This window comes from Zosterops lateralis (genome assembly GCF_965231275.1).
Source record: "Zosterops lateralis genome assembly, chromosome: 8".
Classification (NCBI taxonomy): Eukaryota; Metazoa; Chordata; class Aves; order Passeriformes; family Zosteropidae; genus Zosterops; species Zosterops lateralis.
Genome location: NC_139768.1, coordinates 14105112 through 14131962, shown reverse-complemented (window position 1 = coordinate 14131962; position 26851 = coordinate 14105112). Strand labels below are relative to the sequence as shown.

Genomic DNA, 26851 nt, shown 5'->3' with positions numbered 1-26851 from the left:
GAGAACGTGATGGTGAGGGGTGAAGTGCAGAATATTCTTCTGCACTTGGGTGGTACATGTTGCTCACAAGAATGAAAGAGATGTTTGCAAAAGAGGAGAAGCAAAGGAATGTTTGGGGGACACTTTTTTGACAAGCTTTAGACAGGAAGAGAAACAGTATAACTGATGGCTGTATGGTGGAGACTGGGATAACCACCCAAGGAAGAAAATCACTGGGGCATATAGGTGGTACTGTTTACCCCTCTGGAGTTATTTTCAATGAAGAATGCTGGAAAGGTTTTGCCTGCTTAAGATATTTTTATCATGGAAATAACCAGCTTTGTTTCTACTCTTGCTTCCACTCCAAACCTGCCCACACAGCCTAAGCAGCATTTTAAGCCTCAGACTCTAGTACTCCACCTCACTAAACTATGGATCCTTTCTCTCCTAACCCAATTACAGCTCGCACAGCTTATGCTGTACCTACACAGCACACTGCTGGCATCAAGCATCCACACTTCCCTACTGCATACTGAACCAAGGTTCAGGGTATTTGTCTCAAAGAAACATCCAAATAACCTGGCTTGGACTTCTACTCATCACCAGTTGTCAGATCTCACCTAGTTGCTTCTGTGCTCAGAATAATAGTTTAGGTTGGATAGAGCAGACCCTTCAGCAAGCCTACACTGCCCAGAGAACTGTAGCCCAGGCACACTTTGTTATGAATAACTTCACAATTTGCTCAGGAATTAAATACTTCCTTGTTTAATAACCTGATAATTTGGGCTTGTTTCATGCTGGACTGTTGGAAAGTTCACTGGCTGGAGTCATCAGCCAGGCCCCATGTAAACGGCTTCCCCAGCTCTCAGCCAAATGAGCTGTCCTCATCTTTGGGTCCCCCGGCGGGTGGCTCTTGGCACGACTTTCTTCTGAAGGGCTTTGTTGTTCATACGTGTGCCTGAGGCTTTACGCTCCGCAGGCTTTCTCACCACTTCTTGTTTGAGCTGGAAATGCACCTGGAGAAAGAACAAAGGTAACTGCATTTAACATGGTGTGTGTGCTCTGCTGGCTCAGGGGTCTGCGGGACCTGCCTCTGCCACTTGTCTTCAAAGTTGACTCTGGGGCCAAGTCAAACAGTAAGGGGTCTCAGCCATTGTTAAAGGAACACAGTTCTTTAATCAGCTGTAATTTTTTTTTCCTCCTGTGGAAAATGTACCAACAATGGACTATGTTTCTTATGCAGAGTTGCTCCTGTGGCAATGCAATGTCTAGGATGGTTTGGAAGAGGATCTGTGAATGGCAAGGGACTGAGTTATGTTCTTTATTCTCCTTTTCTCACCAAAGAGTAGAGACATAGCAATGCTTTGCGTCTCTGTGAATATTTAATACACAGGATGGTTTAGGACAGACAGTTCCTTTTCAATTGCATCTTGTTAGTTTAATCAGTCTTTCAGCAACCAGTGCTTCCAGTGGATCCAGGAAAAAAAATCCTGGAAAGAAACCTCCATCCACTACAGCCACACAAGCAGGTACAAGAGGGAGAAGGGGACAAAGAGTGTGCAAAAAACAGCATCAGAAAAATGGGGAATGGGGAGGCTTTACAGAAAGGTGAAACTAGAATGGGGCTGTATGGGCTTCTTGGGGTGAACAATGAGTACAGGGGGTGTTGCAGAAATGGGAACAGGAGGGCTGCTGTGAGAGGAGATATGCAAAAATCAGACCATAAGGGAACAAATCAGTCTTCTACAGTAACACCATAAAAAGAAAATCTGTTTTAAAAAGGAAACCCAAAGAGCTGGGTGCTTAACCTAGCAAAACAAAGGACTGGGCTTGACAGCTCCCTATAAATACACGAGGGAATAAACACCAGGGAAGAAAAGGAGCTATTTAAAGCACAACTTTGGCATAAGAACAAATAGACATGAACTGACCATAAATAAATTTAGCACAAAAATTAGAAGGTTTCTAATCCTGAGAAGAGGGCAGCTCTGGAAGGACTTCAGAGGCTGGGCAGAGTGGGATGAAGTGATGGAAGGTGGGAGAACAACCACAGTGTATTTACAGCAGAGCCTGACCAGAGCACATACAGTGAAGCAAATGATGTGCCAGGATGCTGCAGATGGGGGCAAGGGAGGGGGTCCTGCTAGTCCTTTGAGGAGCCTGCATCTGTGGTTCCATCATGTTCACAAGGCGACAGCAGGGGCAGGGATCACCACCCACTGTTTTTACAACCAATTTCTAGTTGTCCAGCCAGCCCTCAGAAAGGCAATGTAGGAGGTGCACCAATGTCAAGAGCATTTCATTTCCTGAAGGTGCTTGGCTGTTCTCTGTTGGCATTCAGTTCCCATTTGTCTTTGGTGTTCTCAGCAAAAAGAAAGGCAGACTTCAGCCTTTTGCTATGAGTTTGATAACATTCGGTCCCAGGCAGAATGCAGATGATAGCAGAGTGCTGACACCCACAAAGCTGAGGGGATAACTGAACCTCAGGGAACAGATACTGAATCCACTTCATATCCTGGAGAGTGAAAAGGGTGGAGGGAGAGCTGAAAAACAGCAGTTCCAGTCAGTAAGGAGCTCTCCCATGGCCAAGAGGCAGAAGGACACAGGAGCTGGTAAGGCAGCCCAGTGCAGCTGCAAGGCCTCAATAAGGAATTGAAAAGGCACATGGCATTGTCCTCACTGTTCTCTGCTGTGACCTGTGTGGAGCCTTGTCTGCCAAAACAGATAACCTATAGCCACTGGAAATGCTCTACATCCTATCTCCTTTCTCTGCTGCTCACTAGACATCCCCCAGCACATTTCTTTCTCCCTGGGGTGAAGATATTTTGAGAAACCCTTGTGACTATGCAGCCTGACTCACCAATGAAGGTGCAGCTGGGCCCACTGTTGTTGTCACTGTCAGAGGCTGGTACCCCTCTGCAGAGGCTGTGACAGTGTAAGTGCCAGGCAGCAGCAGCCGGAAATAATCCCCCATATCACCTGGAACACAAGGTAGGAAAAGAAAGCATTCAGGATGCTCAGGGAGCAAAGCAAAAACATTCCAGTAATTCTTGCTGAGTTCCTCAAGGAAGTGTAGCCTTCAAAACCCAGATTTTTTTTTTCCCCAAATCTGCTGGCTACCTCAAGGCTGGATTCACACTGGTACACTGCAACTGATGCCTCATTAGTGCCATGGAGGAGAGGTCAGTCTGCATGTAAAAGCCAAATGAAAGGGGACTGTACAGCAGCATTGGCCATGCCTGTGTAGAGAGGCTGCAAAGCTGAGCACTCGCCAGTCAGATGACAGCAGACCTAAGGACAATCACAGCTCCAGTCTGACTCCTTATGCATAACACAATCTAATTCCTGCCATACACAACTTTGCCATGTTTGGGTTAGCAGGTTTTAGTTGCTCATTAGCTCAGCTGCTCCCTGATTCCCTGCTTAAGAAAGCCCCAGGAGCACTTTGACAGACTGTGCTCTGATGTGCTTAGGGACAGCAGACAGCCAACAGTGAGGTAACACCACATTATGGATTACTTTGGAAATCTGAGCATAATCCCATCTATATAACTGGATGGGTATTGCAAATTGCTTCAGGGTGGATCTAGGAGTGCAACTTCACCATAAATGTGGTAGAGCCCTGGCACAGGACAGCAGTTAGGCTCTGAAATATCCATCCTTGGGGTCAGTGAGAATTGGCTGAAGGGAGCAGTGGCTGATCAGAGCCAATCCTGGGGACAATCTTGCTCCAAGCTGGACAGGAGACTTCAGAGGGCACTTGGCAGCCAGCTCTTCTGTGATTCTGTGATTTTTTCCACAGACCCTTTTCCTATGCAGATTGGAATAGTAAGTGCCAAATATTAGTGTTACTGACTCACAGACCTACAGCCAGGAGGAGCTTTAATGATTTCATGGTCTGACCTCTGAAGAACTGTAATATCAGCTGTTTTCTGCAGGCAGTCTGTTATGTTCGGTCTGCTTGGAGGAGGGTGTTTAAGAAAAGGAGGTTAAAATTGGCCAGCAAGGGAGAAACAACCACAACTTGGATGAAGTGGTACTTCATTCTCAGTCTAAACTTGTCTGGTGTGAACTTTCAGTCTTTAATCTTATTCTTTCCTTTTTCATCTTGTTATTTGCAATCTTCTGTTTCAGCTCTTTGTAGATACTTACAGGCTTGAGTAGGTTATCCCCTCAATTGTCCCTCCCAGATAAAATAGGAGCTGAGTTTCCGAAGTTCTTTACAATAAGATTTGCATTCCAGTTCTTGTCTCTGCCTTTCCTAGGCTTTCCTAAGCCCACCCTGGTCAAGGATAAGTATAAGGATAAGGCATATTTCTCCCAGCTAGTGTCTTTGGGAAGCAAACCACGATGGCCTCCCATATTACAGCCTCGCCTGCTAACTTCACCCACACATTCAGACAGGTAAGTGGATTGACAACCCACCAGAGGTGATGTCATGGCTGATTCCCTGGACAGAAATCACTGCTCCTGCAATGCCGTTGTTGTTCTCATCTGACACCATCCCTTTGATGCCCTGATGAACCTGCAGGGAGGGAGACAGACTGATGGTTCAAGGCCCCTCCTTTCCTCAAGAGGGTATTGCTGAACAGGGATGAGCTTTGGAGACAACCTTACCTTTCCCTGTACCCTTGGTGATCCTGGTTGTCCCCACCAGAGCCAGTCTAGGACACAACAGCTTCCCCAAAAGCCACCAACAAGAGCAGCCTTCCATAACCAGCTCCATAACCAGCTCCCTTCCACACCTGGTGCCTACTGATCCCCTACCACTGGGGCCCATGGGGATCTGCAGGAGAAGGGTGAAGGTCTCAGGACTGCCCCTTTACCTCTTCAATGAAAGCAACAAGGGCCTCCCTGTTGGCCATCCACTGTCGCTCCAGGTCCTCCTCGGGGGGAAACTTATTGCAGCTTAGCTCCAGGGTGATTTCAAAGCAGTTGGTGTAGAGGTAATTGAAGTCCTGCATGCCTGGAAGAGAAGAATAGCCTATGGCCAGGGCATGGCTCCCTTCCTATTCCCATGTCACAGTCATCCTGGCTTGTCTTTGACCAGAACTGTCTCACTCTTCTCTGCACCACAGGCGCAGCCTCCTCTGTGCATGACAGTGCAACTAGAGCTTTCTCCACCCATGCAGCCCTCTCCCTGTAGCTGCCAACTCTCTCTTTCAGCTTGGATCATTCACCAACCTGCCTTCAGAAGCCCAGGGAGGTTGGGTACCACAAGGGCCTATATATCTCTTCCAGTTCCTCTTCAATCTTTTGTCTAGTCTTTTGTGTTGATTTTTCAGTTTCCTCATTGTGCCTTTTGTGATAAGATTTTTCAGGGACCAGCAGCTGCCTTCTGCTTGGTCACAGTTTTGGGTTTTGATGGAATTACACTGTAGGATTTTCAAATAGACTAACAGATTAATGTTTTGTCTAGAAGAACATAGGATGGTCTCTGAAGACCTTGGCTATTTCTGTGGCTCTTTCCCAAGCCATTTCAAATACTCCCAAGCCATTTCCTGGTCTGAGATACAAACACCAGAATGGTGTCTAGTAACAGGCACAATCCTATTGCCACAGTCCTTCCCTAACCCATCCTGTCCTGAGGTTTCTTGTCTATCCCTTCACCTTTTTGCTGTGGGCATTGCTCACCTGCCCAGCCCTTACCTTTGCTGAGTGAGTACCAGGATGCTCCATTTGTGATGCCATCAGCAAAGTAGTCCCCACAGTTCCAGCCCCGGTGCATCCAGCTGTGGGCGTATGAGTAGGTCTTGGCCAGCTAGAGGAAGAGCAGCCAGTGGTCACCACTCCAGCCCTGCATGGCTGGAGAACCTGCCTGGCTCTGGACAAAACATGCTCCTTCCTTTGCTGAGGAACATGGGAGGGAAGTCAGACAGGAGAGAGTTTCTGCATTTTACTGCCACAAAATACAACACAAGGTGCCCAGAGCCTCCACAAGATGTAGGCAGATAAGGGTGATGGAGGAAGAGCAATAATCTGGCAAGCTGGAAGCTTGTTGATGGCACAAGTGGCTTCTGCCCTGCTCGTGATGAGAAGAGGGGGAGCAGAGGGCACTGGACCTATGCAGGGACACTTGGCTCCAAACAGCAAATGGCACTAATGGGGAAAAGGTATACAAAGCAAAGTAACCACTATCAGTCCTGGCAAATATCAGATATGTATCATGGGAATTTGGATTAGGAAAGAGTTTGGGCAACTTCTGGTTCTAGCAATGATTTGTTTGTTGCCCTTATTAAGATTACTGTTTATTTTTAGACATGAAGGCAGGGCTAAAACTGGGCTGCTGCATCCAAAGCCAGCCCTTTGCGTAAGAGAGACTGGCATTTGCATTTTCTAAGGCAAACTCTATACCCTTGTATTATGGTTCAGATTCCAGTGTAATATTTTGTCAGCAGGAAAACAGTTACTTCTCCACATTTCTGAGTCCATGAGGGTATCATTAGCCTACGCCCCAGACTGCAGTTCCTTTACATCTGGGCCTGAGCACATCCGTGATCCCAGGAGGGCCTGACAAGCCTCTGCAGATTCTGCTTCCAGAGAAGGCTGAACTCCAGCCTGGAGTAATTTTTCTCATTAACTGTTCTGATGCAGACTTACTTCTTTCTTGTGCTGGGTATTTCCTAATGGAAGCAGTGACTGAAAGCATTGTTTTCTGGGATAATGAAGAGAAACCACGAGCTTCAGCTAGCACTAACGGGATCAACAGCACGGACTGGTGCATTCCCTGGTGTCTGGTTATGCTCCTAGAGCTCTTGCTGTTTGTTGTAGTTCTTGTTCTTCCCCATCCATAAGCCCCTACTGAGCACCCACATCCCTTATCCTGGTCTCAGCAGGCCCCCAGTCATCTCTCTAGGAGAAAAAACCCTATGCATTCTAAGACGGTGTGGCAAAGCTGGGTGCAGCTTTCAGCTTTGGAAGAGCAGGTTGTTATTGAGTATACCAGTGGTATTTGGGTTATGGGAAACCCAAGCACCGCATGGACAAGGAGGAGGCCCCTGAGGGTTAAGACTGGCCTGTCCCTATGGTGGGATTGGCTCACAGGATGGGACTGTCCTGACCTGGCTCCTGAGCCAGCGGCTGGCAGAAATGCTGTAGTCTGGTAATGATTATTTCCAACATGTTTCTTGGCTCAGCTCCTGCATGACGCAGTGACCAGAGCTCCCATCCAGCTCTCACTCTGCACCCTGCACCCTGCCAGGGAATGTCCCCACTCAACGTGGCCGTGCTCACCTTCTGAAACAACTTATCATCAGGCGTGGGCGTATTGACCGTGCGCCGGTGGCTCCTGAACCGCTGATCCTGGGACTTGTCATAGGGGTAATTTGCCACCACTGCTCCACCATGCAGATTGGCTGAGAGCACAAAGTTGTAGCTGCTGATCCACTGGATCACAGCCAATGTCTCTGGCTCCACCTGTAAGGACAAGAGAGAAGGAGACAGGGAGAAGAGACCTCTGTGCCAGCTGCTGCTCCATGCTAGGCTGTGGTGTGACTTGCCATGTCAGACCCTGTCCTGCAATGTGTCTGCTGGAGCTCTTGCAGCTACCTTTGTTCTCCACCAACTGCCCTGATACACAAAGCAGCTCCCTCAGCACAACCCCAAAACCTGAGGCACAGGTGTAAGCCAGCATGTGCCACCTCCTCTGCCCTATGCATTGCAACCTGCTCCCCCAAGGTGGCTGTGATGTCAGAGGCAGAGGTGCAAGATGTGATATGGGACCAGGATTGCATCATTTCTCTGCAGGCAGAAGGCTCAGAGAAGGAGACAAGCACTGTGCAAGCCAAAGGAGAGTGTATTTGCTTGCATGCTGAGACACTCTAAGAGGATGCTGTAGCCCTCACGGTATCCCAGACTGGTACCTGGCTTTTCCAGTTGTCAGGCAGTGGGATGTGGTGATTTGGCCCGCTGATTTCCCTGCTGTAGTACATGAGTGTGTTGAGGTCAGGGAAGTTGCGGTTCAAGTCCACTCCATTGGCATTGTTCCTCCCTGTCAAATACCCGTTGCCGTCTGGGCCCTGTGGGGCAAAGGTGCATCACAGGGGTGAGTCCAGGTTAGGTGCAGTCAGGTTGGGTATCAGAGAGGCAGAGACTGTAAAAGCACTTCAGTGCCTATGAGTCACAACATGTGTTATTGCTGGCGGGACAATAAAGACTGACAGGGAAAATCAATAACAATTTCTTCATTTTCCAGGGTGACAGAGTAAGCCACAAGACAAATAAACAATTTGCTTTAGCTGAAAGACTCACAAATATCTCCCTGAAGTCTAGCGACACAAAAAAATGGGTGAATTTTTTGGGAGGAAGCACTAGGGGGCTTATTTCCCCCTACATCTCTCATGTCCCTGCTTGCTTATGACAGTGGCATTCAACTGTCCCTTTCCCAGTCTAGGGCAGGGGATTTGCAGTGACCCTCCTGTGACAAATAACTTCTAAGGAGAGTAAGACAGGTATAGGAAATCTTTTCCATCAGCTGCCAAGGTCACCTGTGGCAGGAAACACAGCATGAACCCTTGGTAGGGAGGTGAGAAGCAGCGACAGCACCTGACGGTGACAAATTTGGAAGGGTATTCCCCCTCCTCCTAGCTGGGGTGAAGAGGATCCCAAAGGGATCTGAAGGGCTTTCTGCCCCTATCCGTCTGGAGGAGGTGATCACTGCCTGGTACCTGCTTGGCAGCCACTTCGTACCCGTCGGGGTTCATGGAGGGCATGATGTGGATGCGCGTGTCCTGGATGAGGCGCGTGATCCGCTCGTTGCCCCGCCGGTACTCCTCGCACAGGAACTCAGAGAGCTGCAGCAGCAGCTCACGGCCCAGCACCTCATTTCCATGCATGTTCCCAACATACTTGAACTCTGGCTCCACTGGAGAGAGCAAGAGAGTGATGCCATCAGCCAGGGCTGGAACAGGGAGGAAGAGCAAATGCCTACCACAGGGAGCCCCAGGCAAGCCCAAGGGACACCCGGTAAATGGCATAAAATGACCCTTTCTCTTGGAAAATGCAAACCTCAGAGAGGGAGAGTGGCACAGTTCTCATACAGGCTCCACTTCATTTTGCCACAGCACCCTGGGAGCAGCTCAGACTCTCCTCCAGGTTGCTTTGGGACTCTGGGGCACACAGGAGGAGCATTTGCTGGTGGTTTGGTCTTGGGTTGGTGAAAGGCAGCACAAAAGGACCAGACAGCACTGGCAGGATTGCCCTGGGCTTCCAGGGCCTCACAGCTCTGTGGTAGATGGCAGTGGAGGAGGCAGACAGTTTCTCTCACCTCTGCTCTTCTATATTTGCTCTCAGTGCCTCTCACCAGCATGGCACATTCCTGGCCCTGCATCTCTCCTTCCCCTTTACCTGCCCCCAAGGTCAAGGTTAAGGCCCTCCCCACCCTCAAGGGAAAAGACCCTGGAGAAACCCTCAGCAGCTGAGCTGAATATGGATCAAACTGTTCCTCAGGCAGCTCCAATATGACCAAAAAGTTCTCTTGCCACTGACTTCTAAAATAAGGTCTCAAAATACAGACTTGGAGACCACAGGCAGACAGTGCCTGGAACAGGAGTTGGTGCTTTGCTGAAGGAGAGGCAGGACATGTGAGGGACAGGTTGTGCTTTCCCAGAAGGCTTTTAAAGCAGCTACTTATGGGAAAATAAAATGTCACATTGCAGGCTGGAGCCAGCATTGGTAGAATGAAAGACAACAGGGGAATTAAGTTAAAAAGGGAGCCCGACTGTCACATGAAAGAGTCAGGAAAAAAAGGGGTGTTGTTATAAATGTTGGCTTGCCAGATCTTGAGATTCCCATTGCACCGTGAGCTTTCTGGCCACCACAGGGATCAGACTCACAGTGACAGTGTGCAGCCCTGCTGCCAGGTATGATGTCCATCAGGATCCCTGGGGTAAAAGGTATCACATCCCCAGATTGTGAGCTGCTGCTTGCAAAAGCCTATGCGCCTTTGCTGCATTAAAAAAAAAAAAAAAAAAAAAAAAAAAAAAAAAAAAAGTCTAATTTTAGCTAAAGATTTTGCTTTTCCATGTCCTTTGATTGCTGTGTCTCACAAGACACCAGAGGTGGGCAACATATTTTGATCTTGTTAGATTTCAGGGACATGAGAACTGATTTACTTAGATAATCCAGTTATTAAAGATACAGAAAAATCCTGAGCATATGTGCAGCCTTTAAAAAAACAAGATTTCAGCACGGATTCTCTGCTTTGTTTGAGTCTGCAGCAGGATTTGTCAGCCCTTTTCAGTATGCAAACCCCTAAACTTTATGTATATGGACACACAAGCTCTAATTACTGCATGTAAGCCCATTGACTCTGAGTTTGCTTTTCAGAATTACTTTTCATGTCTTTCAAGGAAATCCACAGTTTCCCAAATACCTCATGCTACAAGCTAAACGTGCCAGCCTGACAGTGGCCCGTGCTACAAGTAGGGTCACAGGTCCATGCTGCCTGCCTGGAGCAGAGGAGATCTGAGTCATCTCCTACAGCCCTTCCAGCTGCTTTCATGTGGTTCTGCAAGTCTAAAATCCAGTGGTGCACTGCCAGTGCCCTTTGCTCATTTTGTGCTTTGAATCAGCCCTTGATGCACTGTGGAGGAGCCCCAGACGCCCTCAGTGCCATGCAGGTTTCCCAGTGCTGAACAGAGCTGTCACAGAGGTATTCAAGGTGGGAAACCTCCCATCCCACCTCCTGGCATCCCTGGAAATGATCCTGTGGGCCACAGGACTGCAGCATATGCCCCCAGCTCAGTGCTGCCAGGCATGGGGTGCTGTGGGGTTTGTGGGGCTGCTGCACTGAGGGGGGCACAGGTTCTGCACACCCCTGCAGCCCTGCTGGCAGTTTTCCACATGACTGTGCTGCCCGCACTTACCAGCCCCAGCATTTAACCACATCAACCACGACTTGAAAAGGCAAAAGATCCTGCAGAAAGTAGGGAGAACTCTGTCCTTATCTGCAGCTCAGGGACACAAGACAGGGATGCGAGGGAGCCCTGTGTGCAGTCCCCCCAGCCTGGAGACACAGCTGCTCTCCTCAGCCCCCCCAGGACACCTGGCTGCCAGCAAGGTCTGGCTCGGCAGCATCCCCAAGGCGCACAGGCAGCAGCTCAAGGGCCATTGCTGCCAAGCTTCCACAGGGCCACGTGGCAGCAGGTGGAGATCCCCGAGACCGGCCTGTCACTGAGGCTGCACTGCCCCCGGGGCTGGGGGGGCTGTGGAAGCCCAGCGCCCTCTCTGCCCTCCCCGCTTGCTGGGTTTGCCGTCGGGAGGAGGAAGGGCCGAACGCTTTCTCTCCTGTCACTGCCCAGCAGCGCAGGGCAGAGGGCGGGTTGCTCCTCTCCTTGCCTGAACAACACTCAGGGAGGGAGAGCGCGGCTAGTGCAGGTGGGGTGCTGGGATGGACTCGCCTGCCTTCTCGCATTAGCTTCAGCTGAAAACTCAGAGCTCCGTCCAAAGTACGCGCCGGGGACGCTGAAGCCACGCAAACACGGTGCACGGCACGGTGCGTGTGTGCGGGCTGGGCGAGCGCGTCCCCGGGCTGGCTGCGGGGTCCCTGCGCTGCCGGCACTGCCAGGAGTCCTGCCTGGAGAGGGAGACACCCGCCCCCCGTGCCCCGACAGCGCCGCGTGGCAGGGACTGTGCCGAGGAAGCCCGTCCTCTCCGAGGCGCCGTGCCCGTCCCGCCGTACTCACGGGGCTCGTGGATGCCCGGGTAGTCGCTGAACTCCAGCACGTAGAGGTGCCGGCCCTCGACGCTGCGGCCGATGCTGTAGATGCGGGTGACGTAGGGGCACTGGCTCTGCACGCGGAACAGGGCCTGCACCAGCTCCTCGTAGCGATGGTGGAGGAAGCTGAGGGCGGCCGCGCCCTCGAGCAGGAGCAGGGCTCCCACCAGGGGCCGCAGCCACCGCGCCATCCTCCCGCGGCGCCGGGCGCCCGGACCAGCTCCCAGCCCCGGCTCCCTCCCCGCCGGGAGCTTAAAGTGCAAACTCCAACCAGCTCTTTCCAGCTGCCGAGTGCCAGCCCCCTGCACCTGCGGGCGGGGGGCGGCGGGAGCGGGGCGCGCCGGGGCCCCGCGGCGCAGGAATGCTCCCCCCGGCCCCCGGCGAGCCCGCTCTCCCCCGGCGGAGAAGTTTCCCCCCGCTCCAGCTCACTTATTAACTGGACAGCAAACAGGCCCCCGCAGCCACTGGCTGTCACCGCAGAAGAAGCGCAGGGCTGGAAAACTGGCTGCGGAGGGCGTCGGGGCTGCCAAGCGCACGGGGAGCGGCGGGCGGGGGAAAGGAAAGGAGAGCAGAGGAGAGGGGGGCTCCGGGAGGGGGGTGCCCGTCACCAGCCCTCTCGTGGGGCAAGAGCCGAGGGGGATGGGGGTAGCGCCGGGGCGGCCTCGCTGCCCGCATGATCCCCGCAGCCCTGCCCGGCGCGGGCGGCTCCCACCGCTCCTTCCCGGAGCCCGGCCCCGGCTCCTGCCCCATCTCCTGGGGAAGCAGAGGAGGCACCGCCGCGGGTTCCGGCCCCTCTGCCCGGCCCTGCTCACCCGGCGATCCCATTGCTCCCGGGATAAATAAACAGAGGCAGGGACTGACTGCATCCCCTTCGCACAGCTGGCTGCCCGAACCGCCGAGCTGGGACAGTGCAGGGGGAGGGCAGAGCAGCGTGCGATGGGATGCAGGAGTTGTCTGCTGAGCAGGGGCCATCACGGAGAGCTCTGGTATCACCCCGCCCTGCTCTGGGAGCGGGCACGAGAAAGAGCTCCGTCAGGCACTGGGCACCAGGACATTGCTTAACTGAATAAAGACAAATGAAAGTGACCTGCTGTCTGCTGACAAAGGGTTGCAAACTGTTTCTGGGTATGGAGGGATCTGGTTCCTCGCCACTCCTCTGCCACAGTTATTCCACTGGGCAGCAGACACCTCACCACTGCCAGAGGCAGCCTTGCTTTGCAGTCTTGCAGAAACTCCAGCAGCCTGCTGGCTCTGACAGAGGTATTTACTAGGACAACCCTGACACAGAGCCCAAACACGAGCACAGACAGTTGAAAAATTTACCATTGCAGCTGGACAGGCCAAGAGAAAGGCTCTTTTTGATAACATGAGTATGGTATTCTGCTCTATCCAGGCTGTGACAGAGAGCAGCTCCTCTGGCCATGAGTAATGGGCTGCCCAGGATACTCAGTGCCATGCCAAACATTTGCTTTCCCTTCAGCCTTGCCATGGATCTGTGCTGCATTACTCTAGTTTCTGTGTCAAGAGTTGTTTAACTCAGCAAAGCATTCTCTCCCAGCGCTTTCCTACCTGTTCACATCTGCTTGGACTGCTGTCTTTCTACCTCAGTTTTCCAGGAAGAGCAGTGTAAAACCAGGGAGTCCCTGTTTATAGCCTCTAGCTGCTGTTGATAGCCTCTGATGCAAGTAGTACAGGCTGGTTGGTGGTCAAGGCACACGGATTGCCTGCTCATGACCTGGCTTACTCAGACTACCCCATATCCAACAGTCTTCTGCCCCAGCACCATAACAGTGGTCTTTTCTACCTTGACCCTTTCCTTCTTGGTCTTCTGCCCCATCTGCACAGTTGCCTCTTAACTCCTGTTTTTTAAAAAATATCCTTTTGAAGACATGAACAGAAAAAGAAAAATATTATATGTATAAAGAGATAGCAGTAACCATATTAATACCTTCTTCTAGTTAAGCTTCATCCCCCTGCATCCCTGCCTGTCAGCCAGTCTGAAAGAGGCACACATTCAGGAGCAGGAATGGCATTGCACTTGTCTGTAGCCAGGTAACAAGAGCCAGTGCTGGAGGTGATAGCTTCTCCCACCACATGCCAGAAACCAAGGCAAGGAAGAGTAGCTGAAGCTTTGGCAGGGTGAGCATGGGTATGGTAGGACAGTTCTTGTCTCTACAGTAAGACATGTCTGGTGGTATTTTGCAAAGCTGGCAGCCCACAACTGCAGTGGGAAATGCCTTCACCTCCTTCACATCCCTGCTCCCAGGGCTGCTGGGTTCCTGTGGAGCTGTTCTTTCCCCAGGCTTCAGCAACAGCGGCCATGTGAAAGAGTCATGGGCAGGTTTCCAGCACTACCCAGTGTTACTCGGCAGCCAGAAGTGCTAGGCAGGGCTATAGTAAAATAGCACAAGCCCCAGTTTGGGCAGTTTCACCCTCCCCTTTCCCTTCCTAGGCTGCTTTCAGTAGCCTGGGACAGCAGTGGCAGAGTTAGAGTTGCACTGCTGCCAAGGGACACATGAGGAAAGCTCCACTTTCCTATCGAGGCAAGCAACACTGATGTGAGAAACAACAGTAAAAAAAGAAATGCCAGAGCATTAGAGCCTAAAAAGGAGCCATGGGCAAAATCTCATGTGGGTGGAGAACACATCTCACACACCACTAGGTCTGGAGAGTTAGTCAGCGTTATCCATAGCACAGGGCTGGAGGCAGCCTGTTATCAGACAGCAGGTTTGAAGCATACAAAAGGAAATAGGTTTGCATAAAAGACACCATGAAATTACATCTTCAAAGCTGAAAGTTAAATGAGTGCAAAAGAGGATAAGATGAATTCATGGAGAACAGGGGCAGCCACAGTTACCAGATCTTGAAGCAATAATTTGATCACACATTTCCTAAGCCCCTGATGGGTAGAAGAAAACGATTATGTTTTCCTATCTATCCCTCTAAATCTTCGCCCACCACACAGCTGACAGTGCCAATGTTTGATCTGACCTAGCATGGCCTTTACACATTCTAGGAAAACCACAACCTAATGGATCTTTAATCTCATAATAAATTTGGACATGTTTGAAAACACTGAGGAAAGCAGAAACAAACAATAGAAGAGGTTAGAACTTAGAAACAGTGAAGGAAATAAATAAAGACTTCATTTGGAAAATACAGCTAATACATCTGGGATGGATCATACACTCCCCCACCCCCACCCAGATGTTCCAAAAATGGAGAGACCTTGAGGCAGTGGGAGAAAGAAGGGGAGCAGGAATGCTCTGTGCCACTGTGGTGGGAGTGAGAGGAATGTGAATGCAAGCCCTGTCCCCCCACTGTTGCATTTTGATGGGCACAGACAGCCAGAAGCTGATTCTGCTGGAACTGGCAATGGAAAGACTCCATCTGATGGGTTCAGTTTAGTTCTGGCCATATTGTTAACAGAGGAAGATTGGAAAATTTGAGGAAAGTTCAAGCAAATAGCTATAAGAATGAGCAAACTGTGGAGAGTGCATGCTGAAGAGAAAAATAACAACTATGACAAGCTTTGTTTGCCTTGGCAGAGCTCTGGCTGTGGCTGCACACAGAGACACACAGCCCTGTGAGCAAGGGGCACAGGCCCACTGTCCTTCACCTCTTTGGGGTCTGGGAAGGTGGGCTGCAGTGCCAGCATGGTGCCAGTGGGGCTGCCTGGGGGAGGAGAGGGAAAATGAGAACAGAGGACTGCTTCTGTCCAGTTCACAGCTTGGGAGAACTAACTGCTTTGAGGAAGTCAGGATGAAGCTAAAGCAAAGAAAGATGTGGTTTGGGCACTAGCAGCCTTCCCAGGAGTGAGGTAACCTGTGTGAGGTGCCCAGAGCCTGGGAAAAACCACAGTGCCTTTCTCTGCCAGGAGGGGATGCTACCCATCCATCAGGAACTTCAGAGCTGACCCAGGAGACCATCAAGGAACTGGCAAGAGAGGAAATCACATCTCAGGACTTTTCCATGTTTAGTGCCAGAAGCTCCATTCCACTGCTGGCAAACTCCCATCTTCTGGAAAACAGCATGAAAACTTTTCTGGCATCAGTTCAGAAGTCTTTATTATGATAAGCATACAGAGACTTGTGTGTGCATCAAAACAATGATCCATTTCTTCAGGGCTGGGCCATGGAAAGAAAACACATGGCCTGGGTGGCAGAGACTGTTATCCTCCGTGTACCCTCCCCAGTCCCTCTTGAACAAAGCTGGCAGCCCTGCAGAGCCTGCACATCCTGCCTGGCACAAAGCATGGGAAGAATTGGGGTGGAGAAAGAAGGGGCACACATCCGGCCCAGAGCTGCTCTGGGAGAAACTGGAAAGCCCCGGCCAGTGCCAAGACTTCAAATCAGCCTTTCCATACAGAGGTGATGGCCCCACTTCTGAGAGCTTTTTTCCAAGTGGAGGCCCCACTGTGCTTTGCTGTAGGGCTGGAGAAATCAGCTGTAGCCTGTGCACAGAGGAGAGGCAGCTTTATCAGGGAGGAGAGTGAAAGGTACTAAGAGCTTGTGGTGGGGAACAGTTTTCCTGCAAGAGGTGCAGGTGGTGCAGGTACTCCCTTCTGACCAGTTCTGATAGCTTTGCCCCACCCTTGACACTTGGCTGAATATGGCAGAGCTCACAGAGGTCATCAGTCCCAGCAAGACCAGGCTGCTCTTGCACCCTGCAAAGCTATCAAATCTCTCTGTAAGGAACCTCCCCAAAAATGGACCACTCAGCATTGGATCCCAAACCAGAGATACTCAGCTCACCTTGCTGCAGCACATCTCACAGCTTCATAGGGGCCCAGGAGAGCTCCCTCTTCAGTAGAGACCAAGGTCTGGAGTCTTGGCAGTGCAGCAGAGCTGAACAGTGAGTAAATATGTGATAGACAGGAACATGTGATATTAAAAGATGCTTTACCCAGGAAAAAAAAGCAAAATGGTAAAGCAGGAAGTGTCTACAAATTAAAGCCAGAAGCTACCAAATTAGAAATAAGGCACAGATAATTATCCGTGAGGCACATAAACTGTATTAACAAAAGAAATTATACATTATTACTGGCATATTTGGAAACTCCCTCCACTATCATTAATGGTCTTCATGTACATGTTGGGTGACTCTGGAACACACATTTGAGTTGAATACAGCTGGATCAGATGCAACACAGAAGCAAAGAAATGAACGTTCATAAACTTGAACTCTTTGACCAAGGGTTTTGCGTAGCCTCCGTGAATAAAGTCCTGCAATAACAGGAGAAATGGAGAGAAAACAATCATAGGCCGTTCTGTGAATGTTCACTGCCAGGCAGTGACATGCAGTGGTCTCACCCTGACACGATGCCTTCAGTCAATCAATTCCTGGAGCCTCAGGCTGCTCAACTGGCATGTTGTCACCTTAGAAGTTCTTATCCCGAAGAGATTGATTTACAAATGGGGTCTAGAAGTCGTAAGGTTAAAAAATATTGTAACATATTTTGCATTTATTTTAGTTTGGGCCCTTTAGGTTGCACTCAAGTCACATATAAAGCTCTAAAACCCCCAAAACTCAAACCAAAAAGTGAGATAATTAAGACAGGAGGAGCAAGTGAAGATGCCAGCTGCTCACCTGGCTCCAGAATCTGGAGCTAACAATATTAATACTAGGGGACTTGCAATGAAGATACATTGTAACATTGTAAAAGCTCTTCTCCCAGATATTTGACATTTTCCTTTGACATAAATCCTTAGCAGGGACAAGAAAAGCAGAGTGGCACAAACTTTCTTTCCACACCAACTTTCGCGCAAAGTTTTGCATCAATTTCTGACATGTCCTAATGGATCTGCCAGTTCTCATCATGGACACAACTGAGCAGCTGCCAGATCCCCCAGGAGGTCTCAGGAGAGGAATTGCCACTCTGCAGGTTTCCATGCTGTTCATGGGAAGGACAGATGCTCCAGCTCACCTGGGGAGCTTCTCCAGGGCATCTGCTCTGCTACAGAGGCTCTGGATGCAAGGAAGGTGGCAAGTGATGGGGTGTGTTGCAAATGAGCAGCACATGGAGCTCTGGTCACACATTTCTCCTGCATGCCTTCCAGCCATGGCCAAAACCTGCTGTTCGTCTCTCATCTACCTATCTTTGCTGCAAACAACAGAAAGAAGACTGCATCCCTGGCTGAATTCTGACATCACAGTGTATTTGCAGATAAACAAAAACTGGTCAAGGGACTCACAGCCGGTGAGGGGTCATTTGCAGATTGAACTGGATAATCTGCTTGGGGCAATATTCTATGAATAATGTGTGTTTCACTGGAGCCACACAGAAGGAAAAATGTCTCATATTGAGAGACAGTGATGTAGGATATGAGACAGAGGCTGTTCTGAAATGCAATGACCGGGAAAAAAGACCAAGTTGCAATAATCCAATTGCCTAAAAACTTTCTGTTAAGTGAACAGACCTGGACCAGAGATATATGAATGGGGAACTTAGAGCATAGATCAAAACCATATATATACACTATTAGTGACTCTACTACCTGCTGGAAACTTTGGTGTCCAAATTTCAGGAAGATGTAAAACTTTTAAAAGAAGTGGAGTCGAGAGCTGCAAGTAAGGTCAGCAGAGACCACTTTGCAGATTGAAAATCAATCTCTTTAATATGATATAATGACAACTTGCAAGCACCATCAAGGAAAAAGGGATTTTGATAGCAGAGTTACTCAGTCTTTTGGAAATGGGCAGAACAAGATCCAGCAGAAGCTGAAGCCAGCTAATTCAGAGCAAAAATAGGGGACAGATTTTTGGAAGAACAATGATCTGCCCAGAGATCTTAGGACAGGGTAGATTTTTTCCTTATCTTTAGGTCCTTCAGTATTTTAGGGCTTCTACTTCCAGACATGAAGTAGAAATAACTAGGTGATTTCCAGCATGGACTATGCAGAGGGATGGACTGGGAGAGCTCTGTGTCTGTGCTTGCCTAAAGGAGAAGGTATTATTGGGGTTGCACATCCTGACCCCCTCCACACTGCCTACACCTCTGCTCAGGGAAACAGGTGTGCGTTTGCTATGCCTTCCTCCTTACAATATCTGTTTTCTTTTTGCCTCTACATTTACAGGTCATTAGGAAGAGATTTCTGAGATTTTGTGGGAGGTAGACAGGCACCAGTGGTTTCTGAGTGTTTTTACAAAAATGGATTTCTGACTTACCTCTCTTTTTTTTGGACCAAGAAATGGAAAAATGGAAGAAGGTGATTCATAAACTCAATCAGTGGCATTGTCTGGGTTGTGTGCTAGAAGATGGGCTGCAGTATCTGCACTCACAAGCCCTGGGTCTTATGGCCATAGGATAAGCCTGTGCTATGAGGAAAGGCAAGGCAAACCTTCACTAATTTTGCTGATGGAAAGAGTGGTTCAATCTGTGCATACCCATGCTGGTTAACTGCTGCCAGTTAACACTTTCCCTAGATTGGAGGCTGCTGTGTTGTCAGCACAGTGACCCTGGATTTCTTCAGTGGGTCTGTACCTGAAGGAAGACTGATCACACCAGAGTCCCTGCAGGCATAAACAATCACTACTGGCCAAGGAACCTGGGCCAATACAAGCTCTTCCTACAAAAAGCAGCAATGCCTGGCTGGGAACTTGTGGCTTGATGTACCTTAGGGACGTGGGAATGGCTCAGTGCAACAGTGAGCCAGCTTTGGTCCAGCAACATCATCAGGAAGACATGGGAAAAAGGCATTTTGCCACCTGCAAAAGGAGCTGACAGCTGACAGAGCCCAGATAAGGGCTGATAACCACAAGCATGATCAGTTTCGTCATCCTCATCCCTTCTTTTCCTGGAGTGGCATTTGGGAGCCTGACCCACCTTCAGGGGCAACCAGGTGCAAGAGCTGTAGGTCTGTGAGAGCTCAGGGCGCAGGGAGGTGAGCAGAGGTGTGCTGGTGCAGAAAGGGCTCTTGGGAACAGCTTCAGCAGAGAAGGAGCAGGATCATCCTGTGTGTGATGGCTCCCAAGAGCTCAGTGGGATGTGTGACCCTGAGATAACCCTTGCAGGAGCACTGGCTCCCAAAGACTGCTGCCACTTTTCTCTTTATAATGCTGTGCACAAGGCAGAAACCAACAAGCAGCAAAGTTCATTGAATGAAAGTACAGCCCATTCAAGGACGGGACATGAGCTTGTCTGTCCTTGGCAGAGAAGGTGGCGAGCCTGATGTTCCAACATCTGTCAGTGCAAGTGTGATTCAGAAGAAACAAATGCCCTTGTTGTACAGTCAGTAGCTTCAGTGAGAGGGACTCTGCAGTACAGCCTGCTCTGCTGGGGTCTCCTAGCCCTGAGCAGCCAGGATGACATGGCTCCTCTCCCCTTCAGGTTCTTCCTAAACAATCCCCTTCTGCAGGCACTTGGGCTTGTGGAAGAGAAGCCAGGCAAACAGGAGCACAGACACCAGCACAAGGGAGCACAGCACCATCAGCCCCACGTAGCTGCCGTGGGAGAGGGGGGGGCTGGCTGGCTCCTCTGCAGGGATCATGTTGGTCAGGTTCAGCATGTAGCCCAGGGTCCAACCTGCATCGCTGCTGCCAATCTGAAACAGAAGAGCAGAGTCAGCACTGGGAGGTGACTATGGCATTGCTGAGCAGTGGCACTGGGGATAAAGGGCCAGGCTGTGTGGCAGAGGCTGCAGAGAACTGCTGTGGTAGAGCCCTCCACACCACAAAACACACCTTTCCAAGGAAGTGGATCTTTTGCCAGTTATTTTCAGTGAACGCATAGCCGTTTTCCAGGAGAGAGAGGATGTAGGCTCCAGAGAAGCAATATTCACTCAGGTACTTTTCTTTGATGTGGTGGTATGCTGTCTTCACCTAGGGAAAGAGGCAATCACCAGACTGTTAAGCATACCTTCCCACTGCTCCAGCTTGTGCCTGAGCATCCACAGCAAGTGCTGGGGGGATCTTCCCCATCTTGCTCTGGAAATTACCACAGCCATTTATCCCACAGAAAAGTATCAGCTGCCCCAGTCTACTGCAACAAGCACAGCTCACCTCTTGCCAAGGCCGGGCACAGAAGCTCTCAATGGTGCTGGTCACTTTGTTCAGGGCGAGGGGGCTTGATTCACTGGTCAGGTTCAAAAAGTTCATCACAAAATAGAAAGCAGAAAAAGCCTGAAGGAGAAAGATTCTTTTAACCTGACTAGGCCAAAAAAGAAAATTAGTTTCTTTATAGAGAAATACAAGAAGCAACATCATACACACAAGAGCAGGAGAGGTGGATGTAGGAATTGTGATATCCTAAAGAAGTTCTGTGAGCTCTCTCCTTTACATGTGCCAGTGGCACACAGTGAACAATGATTGCCATCACAACCCTGATCCCATTTTGGCAACTGAGTGAGATGAGTGTGCAACCAATATCACCACAAAGAGCAGAGGTTTTGGTCTGAAAGGATTGTACAGAGCCCCAACATATAATCCAAGGTCCAGAAACACCATCTCTGACCATGGCCAGTAGCTGATAGGTAGGAGGCAGCTCAGGAACAGGGCAAAATTGTATTAGCAGTTCCCTGGAAAAGCTCACAATCACTGAACAGCTCTTGCAGCCCTGGGACTGATGGTCAGCATGGTGTCACACATGTGTGTTCAGAGCGTGCAATGTCTCCTCATGTCTGGGAAGCAGATAGGTGAGCTGACTGGTTTCAGTAGGACTCAGACACTGCTGAGTGAATTTCAGATCTGGTACCACCACTAACCTTAGGAGACAAGGTTTGCAGGAGCAGTGTTCCTGCCTGCAGCAAGCTCTCCTGCCTCTGGTGCTGGACATCAGGAAGGACAGTTTAAAAAGTGAGTAAACAGAGTACCCCAAGGAGATGGGTTAGAATGAGAACAGTGCAGTACTGGTAAGCCAGTATTTACTGGGGTAGCTCTTAACAGGTCTGTCCTCACAGCAAGTGCAGCATTACTTTTGTAGTTATATGTCCCAAAAGCCATCTTGAAAATGATCTCCTGCCTCAGTCATGAAGAATGCGCTTTAGCATTACTCTGAATTTCTGCTCTTCTGACATTCTGCATTATAGAGAGTTGAAGAATGAGTGAAGACTCACCCCAAAATCCCCTTGTACTGGAGGTAGGTATATCCCATTGAAGGAGCAACTGGAGAAACGACAATTGCTTTTGTTGAAGAGTTTCTGGATGCTTTCTCGGCACTTTTGATAGTCCCCCTCTCCCTTTATGTACAGCTGGCTGAAAGGTAATTGCTTCTTCTTGTCTGATGTGCAAGGATTTTTGAAGAATTCATTAATATTTATAGTCCTCTCATAACCCTTGTGAAAACATGGGTCGGGGAGACTGCTGTTCTCCACGGTCTGAAAATAAAAATCAATCCAAGCTGTTACACTTTGCTCTAGGATAACCCTGGGAAAGAACCACAAGGAAGGGTGGCACTTGTCACAGTACATCATATCCAGGTGCACACATCAGGTCAAAAGGGTAAGGATGGCATAAGGCACTGGCTGTGCAGGGGAAGATGTGGGTACTGCCCAGCCTCCCTGTAGGACCCTGGGCAAATTATTTTAACTCACAGTTTGTGAAGCTGTGCTGTTGATTTGAGTTTCTCAGAGATGGTAAAATGTTACCCCCCCCTGAGTACTTCTGGTGAATGGAGTTCTCTTGCTATCCCATGCCCAAGAATTAATTGGTAGCACGTTTGGAAGTACTTTCAGCACTTGATGCCCAGTCTGTATGGAGAACAATGACATTTCCCTAATCCAGCCTAAGAGGTGAGCTGGGACGCAGCAACTTTTACAGCACCAGTATCCCAAAGCTGGGAGTGTCCAGGATTGTTCAATTACAGGTGTAGATGTACTTGCCTGTAGGTCTCTGGCCAGTTTCTGTTGCAGAGCCTGGTCTTTCCCATAGCAGAGAAAGCTGTGTGTGTACACTTGGTAATCCTTGCCATAGAGACGGAAGTAGAGCTGGTTCTCTGGGGACTCAGAGACGTGCTTTGATACAAAGGTAATCTGTGTGGAGGCTCCTCCAAGGTCTAGTGCTCCTGATGTCTCACTTAAGGATTTCAGGGTGTATAGAAGCTTTTTCCAGCCAGACTTGGGGAAAAAAAAAAAAAAAAAAAAAAAAGGTCAAAGTAAACCAGATCTATTGGGCATGGAGATGATTTATTTTGGAGAAATGAAAAAGAGAAAGAACTATGAGGAGAGAAGCAGAAGCACAGAATACAGGAAACATGGGAAGTCCTGGAGGGGGCATGAGATGAGAGCTGGAACAAGACATAAGAAAAATGCAAGCTTATAAATACAGAAGATGGATCATGTCCAAGTGTTTGCAGGAGGGCAAAGAATATGAAATTTAATACCACTGTTATGAGAAAAACAGTCCACTTGCTGTTTCAGCTCTCAGAAGATTTATATGCTCAACAGGAAAGAACCATAGTCAAACTTTTCAGAAACAGAAATATTTTAGATCAGGAAGTGAGAAGGATTCTGTACCCAAGCAAAATTATTGAAGATGCTGGTGTTTTATTTCAGTGCTTGAAGCCTGACTATAGTGGTGCATCCTGATCCCACTAAGTATCAGGATGTACTCACAGCAACTGCTGAGGCAAGGTGTGCAGCTTCCTGATCCTTGGTAAATGGCTTACAAGGGAAGACAGAGAGTGCTGTGACACATTCTTGCAAGGCAGGACTTATAAAGTGCTGCAAGCCAATGACTCAATTGTACTTGCTATAGATATACTACCTGCTTGAAATTGCCCAGAAGGTAGTTAATGGTGATCCATCCATAGGCTCCTTCTTCCTCACCAGAGATGATTCTGGCACCCTGGAAGTTGAAGGGAGCTGAGCGTAGTGTGTTTCCTACTGAGGACAAGACTTCATCAGCTGCACTTTCATTCTGCCGCCTGGATGAATGGAAGAAAGGATGAAGTAACTCTGGCTGACAGCTCTCTAGGTGCTTTATTCTGAGTAGGCAGGCTGCAACTCCCTACCAACCAAGTGTCAGTGATAGGAGATCAGTCATTCATATGAGTCATTCAGCTCTAACTGGACATGGTCCTCTCTGTCACAGCTGCCACCAGCTCTGACACTTACAGACCCTGCAGCTGAGAGTGGCAGATACTTGGAGCAGAGACCAGAGCTCTTGCTCTGTAGCATGTGTCCTAATAGGAACTGCACTGTGGAGACTCCTCTTGCTCTTTACTGTCACCATTAAAAAAGAAATCCAGAAGATATCCCCAGGAAGATTTCCCAGGCAATATACACCTAAGATCAGTTCCCTGCCCTAGCCAGGAGAGGTCTGGGTCACCCTCATGAAAATCACAAATTGTAATTAAAGGAGGATAGGATTTTAAAATTACCTTAGTCTTTGATGGCCTTCTGTGGGAAGTTGCAACATGTTTGGGCTCAAAAACCCAGGATTAGTCCTAATACCAGACTGTGGGGATCTTTGAGCATCCCTTAATTGTGGGGATGTCCAGGAATCAGTGTCCTTGGGCACTGCTGATCTCCTGGTGTCTCTGTGCTGCATGTGGATGCAGGAGATGATGGAGGATTGGAGTGAGTGGGGAAGCAACAGACAAGTCCACGTGACCCAGGGCTCAAGGAGGTCAGCAGCACAGGAAGGTATCTGGGCACAGTGTGGTCTGGCAGTGTGTCCAAGGACTGTTCCCAGAGCCCCCCACTGCACATCCATGGCCATCCCAGGTGCAGTGCTGCAGGAGAAGGGCACAGGCCCTGCAGTACCTGAGGAGCCGCATGCCAGCAGTTGCTCCGAGGTAGACAGGTGTCTCTTTGTGCTGTGCTGAGGGAATCACCTCTTTTGCTTGTTGTAGGCACTGTGCCAGAGAGGGACCTGCCTTCTCTGTGGCATGGGAGTAACCTGAGATCCCAGGGCCTGCAAGAGGTAAAGACACTTCATTGTTCAGACTCCAAACATAACCCCAGAATGGTGTCATGAGCAGGTGTGTTAAACTGTGTCACAGGCAGCAGAATCAGAGTCTAACACTCCATTCCTGAGGAGCTTTAGAAATCCTAGAGCACCAACTAAGCCCAATGCACTTAGTGAGTGGTCACAGTGCCCAGCATCTGTCACCCTTCCTCTGCAAAGCAGGCTATGCACTAGCATTGAGGGCTGAGACAAGTCATTTTTTTAGCATGCCCTGAACATCTGCAGTCTTTTCTCTGAGTCTGCCTGGGTGTACCTTGGATTTGTGCCTGAAAATCCCTGACCCTTCTATGCTGGCTCCTCTGGGGGCAGATGCTGTCATCTGTTTGTGTACTTTATACTCACACTACAACACTGGGTGTTTTGCAGCTAGGAAACCCAAGGAAAAAAAAAAAAAATTATTGTCTGTCTCTGCCATGTGTCCCCTGGTTCCCTGGACTGCCCCAGGACCAGTGCCTGCATGGCTGTAGGGAAGCCCCATTTGCTCCAGCTTGCTGGTTGCTCAGTGTGCAGCTCGTGATGTGGGATGCTGCAGCACTGAGCAGCTATCACAGCAGCTTGATTACAGTAGGGCTCTCCCCTGCACTGCAGAGGCCTGAAAAGACCCCAGGCAGGTCTGACAACACCTCAGAATGCAGAGACCATGGTGGTCTGTGCTGTTCCTTGTTGTGGGCATCCCTGGGCTTCATTTATGCCTTCCTAAACCATACAGTATCTACACAGCACTTAAATAGAATAAAAGAAGCACCATGACATGTGTAAACTGAGCAACCTTTGAGCCACAAGCCCTGTACATTACTTGCACAGAAGCCTTGAAAAAGAGCAAACCATGCTCTCCCTTCTCATTGCATTAATCAGCACTTCAGCAAGAGTGCATGCAGACATTTTATTTATTTAAGTACATTCTTTGGTGTAGTTCTGTCCAAAAAGCATTTAATTCCAAGCACCCTGAAAACAAAGGAAAAAGTGGATCCATTTTTCTCCCCAGGAAGGTCAGGCACATACAGCTTCTCATGGGAAGCAGTGAGATGTACATTAACAGTAATAAAAATAACACTGTTTCTACTATTGGCCTCTTCCTCTAGATTTCTCCTCCCTCACCCTTTTATTACATTATCTCTTCTTCATCCTACACCCCTTCCCCAGCTCCTTTTTCTCCTCTTACCTTCAACTTTACACACCTCCACCTGCTGCACCACCCCAGTGTCATTCTCCTTCTCTGCTGGCCACTCGTACACGTAGAGGTTGGTGTGGGATGATCCTGCATCCAGCACGATCCCATACTGTGGGAAAAGCAGAGCCCAGATCACACCTGAGGCACCAAACCAGACCTGGTGTGTGCTGGCTCCACACACAGGGGACCAGACACACACAGCCTGTCTGTCTGGCAGCTATGGGAATGTGTGTCATTGCTCTTCTCAGTAGAGCTTCAGTACAAAACTCCTGTCAAAGTAAACAGGAGCAGAGAAACTCCAAAGCTGGTTCTGGTTACTTAAGAGAACCCTGTGAAGCTCTAACTGTTTTTACCACAAAGATGTAAAATGAGATGTTGAGGTGCATGGAGCCAGAAAAAGAGGTTATCCAGAGCCAGCAAGGGCAGTGACATGTCTGTGAGCACTATGGACACCTAACCCCCCCAGCTTGTTTTCCTCTAAGGAAACCAGCTTGTAATACCTTAATATTCTTCGGAAGTGGCTGGTTTTGGGTCACTGCTACAGCAATTAAAGCAATTACAGCCAAAGTAGAGAGAAATCCCAGGACGACTAAAATTGTTCTTGTTGAGGACATCTTTGGTTTGGTACCTGTGACTAGAGCAGAAAAAGGATGTTAGTATCCCAGTAGCCCATCTTTCCTCACACCCCAAAGGCATGTCTTTTGGCATGTTCCTGTAGTCCCTTTTCCCTATGAAGTATCTGCCTTTGCCCACCAGGTTATGAATGGCCTGTGTCTGCAAAATTGGCACAGTATGATTATAAATCACACACTTTTCAGGACTTTTACCACTCTAATTCCTTAAATGTTACAGGCATATTTGGGATAACTTATCTAACAAATCAAGCTTTTTGTGGTTTAATATACATGGTTAGCAATAGAATTCTGTAAAAAAGGCCACTTATGGCTGATACAAATCATTCACAACCAATATGTAAATTGAGCTTTCAGAACTAATATACATATACTTGCACTTGCTAGTGGCTTACATTATGCTGTCTTTCACATTTTTCTGCTTTTCATGTATCAGTCAAAACCTCA

At 49.1% G+C, this 26851-nt stretch overlaps 2 protein-coding genes across 6 annotated transcripts in view; both read right to left on the bottom strand.

The window, feature by feature from the left end:
* Positions 1–728: 728 nt before the first annotated feature.
* CPN1 (carboxypeptidase N subunit 1) lies at positions 729–11903 on the bottom strand. The gene is made up of 9 exons (XM_083866726.1): positions 11664–11903; positions 8646–8842; positions 7842–7997; positions 7213–7395; positions 5629–5740; positions 4806–4945; positions 4405–4504; positions 2840–2958; positions 729–995 (listed from the first exon to the last, which is right to left on the bottom strand). The coding sequence occupies exons 1-9, from the start codon at positions 11884–11886 to the stop codon at positions 864–866; spliced, it is 1362 nt and encodes a 453-aa protein (XP_083722852.1). The 5' UTR covers positions 11887–11903; the 3' UTR covers positions 729–863.
* A 7209-nt stretch (positions 11904–19112) lies between these two features.
* The window catches only part of ENTPD1 (ectonucleoside triphosphate diphosphohydrolase 1), a 28652-nt gene continuing 20913 nt past the window's right edge, over positions 19113–26851 (bottom strand). For all 5 annotated transcript variants that reach the window (XM_083866513.1, XM_083866514.1, XM_083866511.1 and 2 more), the window contains exons 2-10: positions 26273–26406; positions 25764–25881; positions 24397–24547; positions 23396–23555; positions 22513–22746; positions 21748–22008; positions 20696–20815; positions 20378–20515; positions 19113–20238 (exon numbers count right to left, since the gene is read on the bottom strand). In XM_083866513.1, the coding sequence (XP_083722639.1) occupies positions 20032–20238; positions 20378–20515; positions 20696–20815; positions 21748–22008; positions 22513–22746; positions 23396–23555; positions 24397–24547; positions 25764–25881; positions 26273–26406 (1523 nt within the window). In that variant the 3' untranslated portion in view covers positions 19113–20031. The remainder of the gene's footprint in view (positions 20239–20377; positions 20516–20695; positions 20816–21747; positions 22009–22512; positions 22747–23395; positions 23556–24396; positions 24548–25763; positions 25882–26272; positions 26407–26851) is intronic.